Below are 14049 nucleotides of genomic sequence, written 5' to 3'. Positions count from 1 at the left end.
AGTGATCGATTTGACCTTCACTGCCTACCTGCACGTACCAGCAGCAGGTGGCCAAACCTGATTTGTTTGGGACCCCTAGAGCCAGATGCCCTTGCACTCCTGTCCCCCTGCTACAGTGTGGATTGATTTCTCAATTTCATTAATTATTAATTGCCTTTTGTGTTGAACTAGGTTGAGCAAGGCTTATTCCTAGGACGGCTTGGATCCCCGGGGACTTTAAACCCTAAAGAGACCATGCTGAATTAGACCTGGGACTTGAAACCCTAAGAGACCATCCTGAATAGACCTGCAAAGGAATTGCTATTTACATTGTATTCATGTCAGTGCTAACAGCTGAGCATAAATCACGGTATTCAGTAGCTGAATGATGACTGGGGTAGTGAGCAAAGGGGTGAGACTCTTCAACAGGTTGGAGCTTCTGATAGATTCATCTCTGAAATTTTTTACTTCTCTGAGAAAGCTTCAGGAAAGGACTATAAGGATTATACTACTTTCCAAACTGTCCGGCAGGAGCTTATCTCTTATCAGTCTTGAACAGGTATATCTTCAATAACATTTATTTTTATAACTTGAACCAACTGATGAAAAAGAAAATGCTCTAACAGACTAGAAGTAATAGCATAATGTAAAGGTAGTTTAAAACTTGATCTTAAAAGAAACAATCTTTTGAAGTAAAAAAGAGACCCTACAGTATTAAATTGGGTTTTACTGTCTTGATTCTAGGGCCTGTGAGTTCTTTGCAATAAGTGTGATTTATCTTGCCAGAATGAGTTCCCATTCCCCAAAATTCTTAATTATGACCTCATGAAAGGAGAGAAACTTATCCTGAATCTACCTAGCTAAACACCTCTCAAATTCCTGAACCCCAGAAGCTGTGTGAAATGATAATTGGTGTTATAAGCTAAGTTTTGGGGTAGTTGGTTAGGCAGCAATAGATAACTAATATGCCCATTTAAAGGGAATTAGCGACTCTTAGAGAAATGGCTGATTCCAGGGCTGGGGCAGGGCATGTACCAGATGAACCCAGCACATCTTTTTGGTTGAAATGAAGGAAGTGATGAAAAAATGATGAGGCAGGGCAGCTGAGTGGCTCACTTGATTCACCACCTGACTCTTGATTTTAGCTCAGATCATGATCTTACGGTTCATGGGATTGAGCCCTACGTCAGGCTCCATGCTGATACCACAGAGTCTGCTCGGGATTCTCTCTCTCACTCTCTGCCCCTTCCCTGCTTGTGCCTCTCTCTCTCTCTCTCTCAAACTTTAATAAAAAAAGAAAAGAAAAAAATGATGAGGCATGTCACAGGGACACAGAAGCCAGCCCAAAGGGGATCCTACTGGCCAAATCTGGGACAACTTGAGCCCCCAAATAATTAAGTACAATAATGATTTATAAACATTGTAGAAATAGAAATTCATGTATCTGTGCCAAAAATAAACAAAGATAGAATGGAGGGCCAACTAATAAAGGTAAAAGAGAGTACTAGACTTGGAAATTATTATTTTATAGCTTTCATAGTAAAGATTAAATCAGGCAAGAGTTATCAATTATCAATGGATGCTAAATCTAGAAGAACTCAGATTCTACACCCAGTCCAATGATGGGTGGGTATTTCCCACACACCACAAAGCAATGCTCCAACACCAGCTGGTTGTCCTACAATTCAACTCAATTTTGATGCTATCTACCTGGAGACAGCATCAGATCCTACAGGTTAAGGGCTCAATCCTATGAGACGGCTACCCCACCCCCACCCCCCGACACACACTTTGGATACCAATTGAAAGTCCAGGTTGTCACCTGTGATCCTGACCAAATGTCTATAGATTAGAAGTTCCAACATCTGAAGAACAGCCATATGGAAGAGGTACAAAGTATGGGGAAAGGATGTGGAGCTTTCATGCCTTCTCTAAGCTCCAAACTCTCCCTTCATCTCCACATATTTACCAACCCAGAGGTTCTCCAAACCGCCATCCTTTTGGGTTTCTATGGAGGCTTCATTACAAAGGCATAATTGAATAAACCACTGGCTACTGCTTATTAAACTCAATCTCCAACCCCTTTTCCCTCCCTGGACTTAGGGTGGAGGGAGCACTAAAAGTTTGAACCCTCTAATCATTTGATTGGTTGCCCTGGGAACCAGTTCCCATCTTTAGGTTACCTAGGGCTTTCTAAAAGTTACTTCATTTTTAAAAAAGCTTATGTATGTATGTATGTATGTATGTATTCTTAGTAATTTATTCATGCAACATGGGACTAGAACTCACAACCCTGAGATCAAGAGTTGCACACTCCACCAACTGAGCCAGCCAGGAACCCTTAAAATTTACCTCATTAACATAACAGAAGACACCTAGATCACTCTCATCATTTGGGAAGTTCCAAGAGTTTTAGGAACTCTGTGCCAGAAGTAGAAGAAGACCAAATATATATTCCTTATCATAAATCACAAAATAACAGGGATATTGTGTTAAGGAGCAAGATATTTGCATGGTCATAAAGTAGAAAAATCAAACAATAACTTGACCAGGTAATCAAAATTAACATCACCAGTGAAAGACAGATGGGTATTGAATGGTTCTAGATATGATAAGGTATCCTATAGTATCTTTCAAAACATATACTACAAAATACCATATTAGATGTAGAGTATATGTACTTGATATAGAAATGATCTAAGGGTGCCTCAGTGGCTTAGTTGGTTAAGCATCCAACTTCAATTCAGGTCATGATCTCATGGTTGGTAGGTTTGAGCCCTACATTGGTCTCTGTGCTGATGGCTCAGAGTGTAGAGCCTGCTTCAGATTCTGTGTCTCCCTCTCTCTCTGCCCATCCCCTCCTCATGCTCTGTCTCTCCCTGTCTTTGTCTGTCTCTCAAAAATAAATAAACGTTTAAAAATTTTAAAGAAATTATCTAAATCATCTCTTTTAAAGTAATTTCTATGCCCAACATGGGACCTGAACCCACAACCCCGAGATCAAGAGTGGCATGCCCCACCAACTAAGCCAGCCAAGAGCCCCTAAATCATCTTTTAAAGAAAGCATTATCAACACAAAAATAATCACTTTAAGATTAAAAGTCAGTATATTCAACTATGTTCCATCTGTCTATGTGTACCCTAATATCTTCTTTGTTAAAGAAGAAAATAATTTTACTTGAATTTTTTATTATTTTTTAAATGTTATTTATTTATTTTTGAGAGAGAGAGGGTGTGTGTGCACAAGCAGGGGAGGGACAGAGAGAGTGAAACACAGAATCCAACGCAGGTTCCAGGCTCTGAGCTATCAGCACAAAGCCCAACACAGGGCTGAACCCCACAAGCCATGATATCATGAAACAAGTCAAAGTCAGACACTTAAATGACTGATCCACCCTGGCACCTCTGTTTGAATTTTTCTTAAATTTGATTCTTCTAATAAGTATAAGGGCTTTTATTCCAAGAAAGAATCATCTTGCTTTATGGTATCCCTACCTGTCACCATAGGTTGGAAAGAAGCTCCTAGCATAAATTTTTTTATAATATTTCCTTAATGAGCTTCTTGGATGTATAGACGAATGTTTTTCATCAAATTTAAGAAGTTTTCAGCCATTATTTCTTCAAATATTTTTTCTGCCCCCCTCTCTCCTCTCCTTCTGGAATTAATATTACAGGTGGGTTAGTATACTAATATCTCACAGGTCTCTGAAGTTCTGTTCATTTTTCTTCCATCTTTTTTTCCTCTCTGTGTTCACACTGGATTATTTCTATTGATCTATCTTCCAGTTCATTCCTGCCACCTCACATCTGCTGCTGAGCCCCCTAGTGAATTTTTCAGTTATTGTACTCTTCAGTTCCAAAATTTCCACTTCGTTTTATTTAAAATTTTTTCTGTATCCTTATTGAGAATCTCTATTTGTTGATACATTGTTGTCATCCTTTCCTTTAATTCTTTAAACATGGTTTTCTTTAGTTCTTTGCATATATTTATACTAGCGGCTTTAAAGTCTTTGCTAAATTCAACCTCTGGGGATATCCAGAGACTATTTCTATTCATTGCTTTTTTTCTCCCCCTGAGTATGACTTACACTTTCCTGTTTCTTTGCAGGTCACATAATTTTCTGTTGAAGACTTTACGTCTTATTTTTATTTTTATTTGTTAAAGGTTTTGTTTTTCAGTAACCTCCACACCCAACATGGGGCTTGAACTTGTAACCCCAAGAGCAAGAATTGCACATTCCACCGACTGAGCCAGCCAGGTACATTTTAGAGAATATATTGTAAAACATAGAGATTCTGAAATTTTCTTCCCTAAAGTTTGTTTCTTCTGTTTTATTTTTCTCTCCTTCCCTCCTTTTCTTCTTACCTTCCTCTCTTTCCCCTCCTTCTTCCCCTCCTTCCTTCTTGTGTTTTGCTAAATTTGTGAAACCAGTCCCCTACCCTACAATCTGTGACCACTCATGTCTCTGCTTACTTTTGTTGTTATTGTTGATATTCTTTTCCTTTGTTTGTTAAATATTCTTGTTTTTATTTTTTTTTTATTTTTTAAATATTTTATTTATGTCTAGGAGAGAGAGAGACAGTGTGAGCAGGGGAGGGTCAGAGAGAGAGGGAGTCACAGACTCTGAAACAGGCTCCAGGCTCTGGGCCGGCAGTCAGCACAGAGCCCGACGTCGGGCTTGAACCCACGAACCGCGAGATCATGACCTAAGCGAAAGTCGAACGCTTAACTGACTAAGCAACCCAGGCACCCCTCTTGTTTTTATTTTTAAGTCTGGCTCCCTAGAGGTCTCAATCCTGTGTCTCATGGCTGAATGGTTGGACAATGGTTGGTTATTGGTTAAACAGCAAGGTGCTCAAACACTTTAAACCATTAAGTGTTTCCTTTCCTATTGATACATCTGTGTATGTTTAGGGGAACACGTTGAAACTTCAGGCTGTTTTCAAGTATGCCCCAGGTTTTATTCTCTGCAGGGCCTTTTTGAGTCTTCTATGCACAATCCAGTGCAACCCCAGGCTCAGGCAGACATGTGTGAATAGCTTGTGCCCTCCCCGGTCTCCACCACGCGTGTATGCACCCTCAGTCAGGAATACTTGCCCTCCTACAACTGTAACGTCAGGCTAGTAGAGCCAAGCTATTAGCCTCCTCCTGCTTACCTGTGTGGTGGACATGGGCATTGCACACTGCTCCAGATAAAGTGCCTCCCTTCAACTACAGCAGAAAACCCGCCAGTCCTCAGGGCCTGCCCCATCCCGGCAAAACCTCCAGTATTGAGCTGGAGTGGTGGTGGGGAATGGGAGTAGACCCAGGTCCCAGAACACTTCAGATTCCTGCTGTTCTTATCCAAAGTTCAGCAGTTTTTCAAGCATAACTGCTTCTCAGATTGTTGTATGCCTTTGGTCAATTTCCTTTGGTAGCTTATGTTAATTTTGTCCAGCTTTATAGTTGGGTTTTGGGGGAGTGGATTTACCAGTCTTCTCACTTGGCCTTAACTGGAAATCTATTTAGTTTATTTTTATTTTTATTAAAAAAATTTTTTTTAACGTTAATTCATTTCTGAGAGACAGAGAGAAACAGAGTGCGAGCAGGGAAGGGGCCAAGAGAGAGGGAGACACAGAATCCAAAGCAGGCTCCAGGCTCCGAGCTATCACTACAGAGCCCAACGCAGGGCTCGAACCCAGGAATAGTGAGATCATGATCTGAAGTTGGACGCTTAACTAACTGAGTCACCCAGGTGCCCCAGTTTATTTTTAAATTCCAAATAATTTTAGAAAAGGACTTGAGACTTTTGTGTGCATCAGAAGAGGCATAGGCAAAAACACCTAGCAACCAACGAAACAAATAAAACTACATTTAAGGAGCCCCAATCTAGCACAACTCCCTCATTATAAAAGAGGAAGAAAAAGAGATAGAAAAGTTATATGACCTACTTGAAATCAAATAACTTGGTTAGTTTTTAAAATAGTCGTAAATTAAGCTACCATTTATTTAAATTTTTTTTAATGTTTTATTTATTTCTGAGAGAGAGAGAGAGAGACAGCGTGAGCAGGGGAGGGTCAGAGAGAGAGGGAGACACAGAATCTGAAGCAGGCTCCAGGCTCTGAGCTAGCTGTCAGCATAGAGCCCGACACGGGGCTTGAACCCATGAACTGTGAGATCATGACCTGAGCCGAAGTCGGACACTTAACCCACTGAGCCACCTCTGTGCCCCATACCACTTATTTAAATAGTGGTGAATAAAGCTACCCTTCCTGGAACAATTTTTTCCAAATTCTTTAAAATATTGCCATCAGTTGTTCACCTCTATTTTTCTTTTCATTTACTGTTTCTATGGCAATTATGACCTGAACTTTTATAATAATGAATAATGGGGGCACCTGGGTGGCTCAGCAATTGGGCATCCGACTTCGGCTCAGGTCATGACAGTTCAGAGCCTGGAGCTTCCTTTAGATTCTGTGTGTCTCTCTCGCTCTCTTTCTGGCCCTCCCCTGCTCACAATCTGTCTCTCTCAGTCTCAAAAATAAATAAACTTTGGCCTTGCAGACGCCGCCGCCCCGGAGTCCCTCGAGCCTTTCAGCCATGGTCAATCCCACCGTGTTTTTTGACATCGCCGTAGACGGCGAGCCCTTGGGCCGCGTCTCCTTCGAGCTGTTTGCAGACAAAGTCCCCAAAACAGCAGAGAACTTCCGTGCTCTGAGCACCGGGGAGAAAGGATTCGGTTACAAAGGCTCCTGCTTCCACAGGATTATCCCGGGCTTTATGTGCCAGGGTGGTGACTTCACACGCCATAATGGCACTGGCGGCAAGTCCATCTACGGGGAGAAGTTTGATGATGAGAATTTCATCCTGAAGCACACAGGTCCTGGCATCCTGTCTATGGCGAATGCTGGACCCAACACGAATGGTTCTCAGTTTTTCATCTGCACCGCCAAGACCGAGTGGTTGGACGGCAAGCACGTGGTGTTTGGCAAGGTGAAGGAGGGCATGAATATCGTGGAGGCCATGGAGCGCTTTGGGTCCAGGAACGGCAAGACGAGCAAGAAGATCACCATTGCTGACTGCGGACAAATCTGATACGTTTGACTCGTGTTTTATCGTAACTACCAGACCATTCCTTCTGTAGCTCGTGAGAGCACCCCTCTGCCCCCCTCTGCTCGGAATCTCCTAGAACCCTGTGTTCCTGCTGCAGTTCTGCAGGTCCGTGTCCTTGCCCCTCTTCAAGTTTAGCTGGATTGCAGAGTGAAGTTTATGATCATGAAATAAAAGCTAAACAACAAAATAAATAAATAAATAAATAAATAAACTTAAAAAAAAAAGAATTCTATAATAATGAATTATGGATCAAAATTGTGCCAGGTTCCCATTCATGTTAGCAACCAAGGACTTGTTTTTAAGCCACAATTTTTAACAAAAACAATGCCAGATCTAAAATCTCAAAGACATAATGATGGGCAGAAAAAGCATGCCACAGAAGGAAACAACAGTAGGATGTTTCAATACTGTATGTTGTTTACAAATACAACTTGTGTTGCAAAAGCATAAACACACCCAAGGGAATGATAAACTTCCAATCCATACTGAGAATGGTTAGTTACTTCTAGAGAGAGAGAAATAAAATCAGGGAGGAGGGGACAAATACAATTGCATTTCTTAAACTGATAGTGAGTATCTGGATGTTTGCTGTAGTATTCTACAGACTTTGTGTATTTATAAAAGATTCCATGAAAACAAACCAAAACAAACAAACAAACCCTTAAATACCAGGCATATTGTTTTAAGGAAGACGTAAAAGTTACATTTCAAAGAAAAAGATCAGGTTGGCTTTTGGAGCATACAAACACCTAAATAGAAATGCGATTTTAATTCCACTCAATGGTTTTATCTGAGGAGATGGGAGAGCTTACTTTTGTGTGGTTAATCTTCAAAAACCCTTTATGTTTCTTAACCTTTTTAGAGAAACACTAAACCTTCACACAGTGAAGACTTATGCTGGAGCACAAGTTGGGGGGTCTTTTAGTGTCAGGAAAAATTGTGAAAGACTTTGAAGTGGGTGAAAAAGATTACTAGGTGACCAGTCTAACAGATCATCTTCACTTTTCATTGTCTTTGAGCTATTTTACAACTCTGTGAGTTGCAAAAAAAGAAAAAAAACAAAAACAAAAAACTGATGGCAGTGCAGAAGATTCTTGCCCATTAAAATGCAAATGCAAAGTGTTCCAGAATACACTTGATCCCTTTCCCCCTCACCCAAGAAGCTAGTGTTGCGTCTATTAAGCAAATTAACTTCAGCATTGCTGATTGTCTATATATGTGTCTGCTGTTTGGATTATCTTTTGAATCAGTTGTAATATCTTACTGGTTCTCTCATTAATTAATGTGTTAAATAAAATCTTGGACATGTGTTAATTTTATATTTGTATGAGTCATGATTTTACTTTTTAAAAATAATTATCCTTTAATGGGAGGGAAGAGAATTCTTTCACCTCATTTCTGCCAAACCACATATATTGTACAATACATGAGTCAGCTCCTTCCTGGCTATAGATGAAGCTCCCCCCCCGCCCCCCCTGCCGGTTTCCTTTGTCCTATTATTTTTCTCCTGCGCCCTTCTTTTTTCTCCTTCAAGTTAGGGACTTTTTAAAAAAATCTGTTTTTAAACCTTGATGCCTTGCTCCCTTGGCAATGGTAAATATAAAAACTTTCCTTTCTTTTTTTAAAATTTTTATGTCTTTATTTTATTTTTTGAGAGAGAGAGACAGAATGTGAGTGGTGGAGAGGCAGAGAGAGAGAGACAGAATCTGAAGCAGGCTCCAGGCTGTGAGCTGTCAGCACAGAGTCTGAAGTGGGGCTCGAACCCATAGACTGTGAGATCATGACCTGAACCGAAGTCAGATGCTTAACTAACTGAGCCACCCAGGCACCCCACAAATTTCCTTTCTAAGCTGGTAATATACAAGGTTTTCTCTGTGATTAAAGCCATATTTACATCTACTATACTATATACAAAATTGAAGTAGTAAGTTTAAATCAGACTTATTTCCCAGCTTCATTCTCACTAACCTCCCTCTTCCCAAACTTCACATCTACCTTTAGCTTTGTAAACACACTTTATATGCTTGTTAAATTAATAAACAAGTGAATGGATGCCTACTGTGTGCCTAACACCACCTAGGTGCTAAGTGGCATATCAAATGCAAGTGCCAAGTCCCTGACCCAGGGAAATGGGAGGGAAGACAGGGAAATAGCAGTATATGTGGTATATGGTAAGTATCAAATGGAATGAGAGTGGCAATAAATGATTCATTCATTCATCCATCCATTTAGCAAATAATTATTTCTGGCCCATTATATGCAGGTGCTGTGGTATGCAATGGTGAAAAAGACCGGCATAGACTCCTCCTTCACCAAGCATAATCTAGAAGGGACTAGAGCAAATAATCAGGCAGTTCCAAGACTACATTGCCAGGGCTACAACAGGGAAGTGCAGGATGTGGCGGCACGCAGGAGGAAAACTAATCCCTGACTCAGGGGTGTCTGGAAAGCTATCTAAACTGAAATTGGGAAGATCTTAGGCCAAATTAGGCCAGGAGTGGGCTGGGAGCAGAAAGGGGTGTAGATGGGAATCAATCCAAACTATGGGAATATTACATATTCAAATCTGGAGGTAAGAAAAAGCAAAGCAAGTTCAGGGAACGTAAAGAAGTTTAGTATGGCTAAGGTAAGTGGTTTGAGGGGAGAGCATGGAAAAGGATGAGGGAAGAGAAGCAGAAAGGTATCTTCAGATTACATGGAGCCTTGTTAGCAGTGTTAAAGAATTTCTATTTAATCCTGAGAACAATGGGAGAACTATTAAAAATTTGTTGTTTTGTCTTAAAGATTTGGACCTGATTGTATTTACATTTTATTTTATTTAAATGTTTATTAATTTTTGTGTGAGAGAGAGAGAGGGAAAGCAAAAGCAGAGGGGAGGGAGCAAAGGTAGAGGATCCAAAATAGGTCCTGTGCTAACAGCAGAGAGCCTGGTAGTACCCCTGTATTTACATTTTAAAGAGGTCAGCCAGCTGGAATTAGGAGAATGGATTTAATTTTTCGTGTGTGTGTGTGTGTGTGTGTGTGTGTGTGTGTGTGTGTGTTTATTTGTTTTTGAGAGAGAGACAAAGTGGGAGTCGGGGAAGGGCAGAGGGAAGAAGACACAGAATCTGAAGCAGGCTCCAAGCTCCAAGTTGTCAGGACAGAGCCCAATGTGAGGCTCAAACCCACAAACCTTTGAGGTCAGGATCTGAGCAGAAGATGTACGCTTAACCTCAGTCAACTGAGCCACCCAGGCGCCCCAGGAGAATGAATTTTAAGTGTGTGTGGGGGGGGGGGGCTACAGGCAGAAAGTCTAATCAAAAGACAATGGTCACCTAAATAAAGGTAATGGTGCTGGAAATGGAGAGAAAAGCAGACTATGGGGCATTTAAGAGTTAGGATCAACAGGACTTGATGAAAGATTGAAGTGGAGATAGCAAACAGGTAGAGATATACGGGTCTATATGGGGTTCAAGACAGACAACTGAACTAGAGACAGAGTGGAGAGTCAGGATTCTTGGAATGAGATAAGATTGCTCAGAAAGAGTAATAGAAATAGAGGAAGAAAGCCATGGCTGAGCCCTGAAGAGGACTTCAAGAGTCTGAAAAGAAGCAGAGAGGTAGAAAGAAAACCAAGATAACAGAATGCCATGAAGGTCAAGGGAAGAGAGGGCTTCTAAAACAAGGAGAGGTTTAATAGTGTGTAAGTCTGCAGAAAGGCTGCATACATGAGAACTGAGCTGTAACTTTCAGATCTGAAGTGTAGCAGAATATGCTACCCCCAAATATGACTGTGGGAGTTCAGTTCATGCTACTCCAAAATATGTGCCTTTCATTTATTGGTTATTCTGAGCTGTAGACACTTGAAAAACAGCAAATGCAGAGAGGGGCTTTTTCTGAATTCCCCTACTTGCCTAAAGACAGATCCTCTAAAAGGAATTCACTTGTCATAGCTCCCCTCCCCTGGAGTTTCATCAACCAGGGAAGATTGATGTTTACCATAGGAGAGGAGACTAGAAGTTGATACCACACCCAGACAAACTTTGTCATAAACTGTCATATCTCCCATCTCTTCTTCTAAAGGCCCACTCATCTTCCTTAGAGGCCCACAACCCTCCTCTCCTTTCCCTATTAAGATAGTATTTGATCCTGAATTCTAAACTACCTTGGAGAGTTACTAATTTTTCCTAAGTATCTCCCTTGTGTACATGAGGTATACACGATAATACACCTGTTTGTCTTTTCTCTTGTTAATCTTCTCATTATAGACATCTCAGCTAAGAACCAGGAGAATAGAGGGAAAATTAATTTTCCTCCCCACAGATCATTTAGCCACAGGGACCTCACTGGTGATTGTGGTGAGAGCATTTCAATGGCATGGTGAATGATGATTGCAATCATGGAGCAAAATAGTGGTACTATTTTTTGACACTTGTTTTGCTATTCCCAGAAATATGTGTTTATTTCCTCTCTAGCCTGTGTAAGTATATTGTTGTCCCATTTAACAATTATTTACTTGTCTTTCTTACTACTAGACTTGAGCTTTTTGAACCTGGGAATGGTATCTTACTCAATTTTCAAATGCCAGTAGCTAGCAGTCTTTGACATATATAAAAGATGCAATACATATTTATGATTTAATAAAAAGTCTAGGTGTTCTCTTCTAAATTCAGGTTGTCTGCAGTCTCTCAGTCAAAGCTCTGTGGTCTGAAGCTTTAGGTAAGCAATTGAGGATAGAAGCTGAAACCAGGAATCCAGTACCCGTACCCTGCTTGAAACTTCTTTATCTCTGAGTCAAGTCACAGAGACTCTGGTCTTAATTTTCTGGCCCAGGAAGTGACTACCTTCATTTTGCTACCAGAGGTTTTGAGAACCTTAATTAACATTTAGGAAAGAATTTGTACTCTTTATAACATGAGACCAATATAATTGAAAGACTATATACCATTATCATGGCCCATTTCATTTTATCTGGATGGTTTTTTTGGCTGGATTGGTTTTACATTTCAACATGAATTAGTATGCAGTGCTACTGTTAAATTGAGTGTTGAATTTCACTCCCCAGAGAGTTTTCTCCTTCAGTAATGGAAAAATGAAGCCTACATTACTGCAGTAATAACACCCTCGCTGTGATCTTGTCATTTCACAAGAATCTTAAAACAGGAGCTCAGTTGAATTATTGCTTAGAGGAGAGACCTTCAGAGAAAAGGCCTGTGCTGTACGAATAAGCTTAACTGCTATTGTCTGCATATTCTTTTTCCCTTTTCTATTTCCACATTCGATTTGTAAGAAGCCAGGACAAGATGAAGCCCAGCATCAGAGAGCCCCAAACACTTCTTCTTCTTCTTTTTTTTAATGTTTTATTTATTTCTGAGAGAGAGAGACAGTGTGAGCAGGGGAGGGCCCGAGAGAGAGGGAGACACAGAATCCGAAATAGGCTCCAGGCTCTGAGCTAGCTGTCAGCACAGAGCCCGATGCGGGGCTCAAACCCACGAACCCTGAGATTTGAAGACCTGAGCCAAAGTTGGACGCTCAACTGACTGAGCTACACAGGTGTCCCCCAAACACTTCTTTTAAACAGCTCTCATTTCTCCCTCACCTGCTCCACAAATCCTATGAGGCTCCTCTCATGGACCTTCTGATACTCCAGAGATGACTTCCTACTACCTGACCCCAGCTGTTTTTCCTAGCTTGCTGGCCACTGAAGAAATAGTGGGCAAGAGCTAGTAGCTGCTGATCCACACATCAGCACGCATTCTCCTCAGAACCAGACTCAGTGGTGCTGCCATGAATACTCTGCTTGGGTATTAGTCATGGCAAGAGATGGTTTTCCAAAGGATGTAAAGATGTAGAGATTATATAGAAGTAAAAATAGTTGAAGGTTGTATTTAAGTCATCACACAGGGTCTTTCTTTTTAGAAAGGTGAGCATAATTAGTCAAGAGGGAAAAGTAACCAGAGCCCATAGATGCTTACTAGTTGCCCACGTGAACAGCATGGCACACAAGCAACAAACTCAAATTTTTAATCAGTAGTCGATTCACAACGATAGCCACCCCCTATTTTTTCCGATATCACTAATAAACGTACCTCCTTTAATTGATTTCAGCATTTCATCAGCCTGAACACAAAATCATTAAACCAGCATTACAAGAATATCTTCTGACAGCACAATGCCACTGAGTAGATGTGCTGGGGTGTGTGTGGAGTGGAGAACATACCTAGGGAAGGGTAAGGGGGAGGGGTGTGTATAAAAAATCAGAAGTGAAAATAGCATGAAAAAAGTGTCAAGTGCAACTAATCTAAAACACAATGTGCAACCAAATCCTTGGCAACAGTATGAAATTATTCTTAGGGAGAACATTCAATGAAGCCACTATTTTCGGACTTCAGTTGGAAAAGGATTGCTAAGCAGCAGAGTACTGAACATTATTCTGAGAAACAGCTAAATGACAGATACATAGCAAAAGTGGGTAGATGAATATGTAAACAAAGATGTAGTATTTTTGTGTATTAGAAGTTATAGTATTCTGAGCAAATTATCAAGATTTTTAGGGGTGCCTGGGTGGCTCAGTTCATTGAGCAATTGATTCTTCATTTCAGCTCAGGTCATGATCCCAAGGTCATGGGATCAAGCCCTGCATTGGGCTCTGCACTGAACAGGAAGCCTGCTTGGATTCTCTGTCTCTCTCTGTCTCTCTGTCTCTCTGTCTCTCTCTTTCCACCCCTCCCCATTGCACATGCTCTCTCTCTCTCTCCCTCTCTCTCTCTCTCTGTGTATGTGTGTGTGTGTGTGTGTGTCTCTCTCTCTAAATAAATAAACATAAAAAAAAAAAAAAGAATCTCAGGGGTGCCTGAGTGGTTCAGTTGGTTAAACATCTGGCTCCTGACTATGGCTCAGGTCATAATCTCGGTTTGTGGGTTGGAGCCCCACATTGGGCTCTGCACTGGCAGTATGGAGCCTGCTTGGGATTCTCTATCTCTTCCTTTGTCTCTGCC

The 14049-nt window shown here is 41.0% G+C and overlaps 1 protein-coding gene across 1 annotated transcript; it reads left to right on the top strand.

Moving 5' to 3' along the window:
- The first annotated feature begins 6520 nt into the window (after positions 1-6520).
- LOC120231903 (peptidyl-prolyl cis-trans isomerase A) lies at positions 6521-7259 on the top strand. Its single transcript, XM_039232191.1, has one exon. It carries the CDS (start codon positions 6560-6562, stop codon positions 7052-7054), a length of 495 nt encoding a protein of 164 aa, XP_039088122.1. The 5' UTR covers positions 6521-6559; the 3' UTR covers positions 7055-7259.
- The last annotated feature ends 6790 nt before the right edge of the window (positions 7260-14049 follow it).

This window comes from Hyaena hyaena, unplaced genomic scaffold (assembly GCF_003009895.1).
Source record: "Hyaena hyaena isolate Hyena2069 unplaced genomic scaffold, ASM300989v1 scaffold_65, whole genome shotgun sequence".
NCBI lineage: Eukaryota > Metazoa > Chordata > Mammalia > Carnivora > Hyaenidae > Hyaena > Hyaena hyaena.
The sequence above is the reverse complement of the archived record's forward strand: the minus strand, read 5'-3'. Positions and strand labels throughout refer to the sequence as shown.

What these genes read in the sequence shown, in the direction of transcription:
- LOC120231903 (XM_039232191.1), top strand. Translation starts at nt 6,560, where the DNA reads ATGGTCAATCCCACCGTGTTTTTTGACATCGCCGTAGACGGCGAGCCC.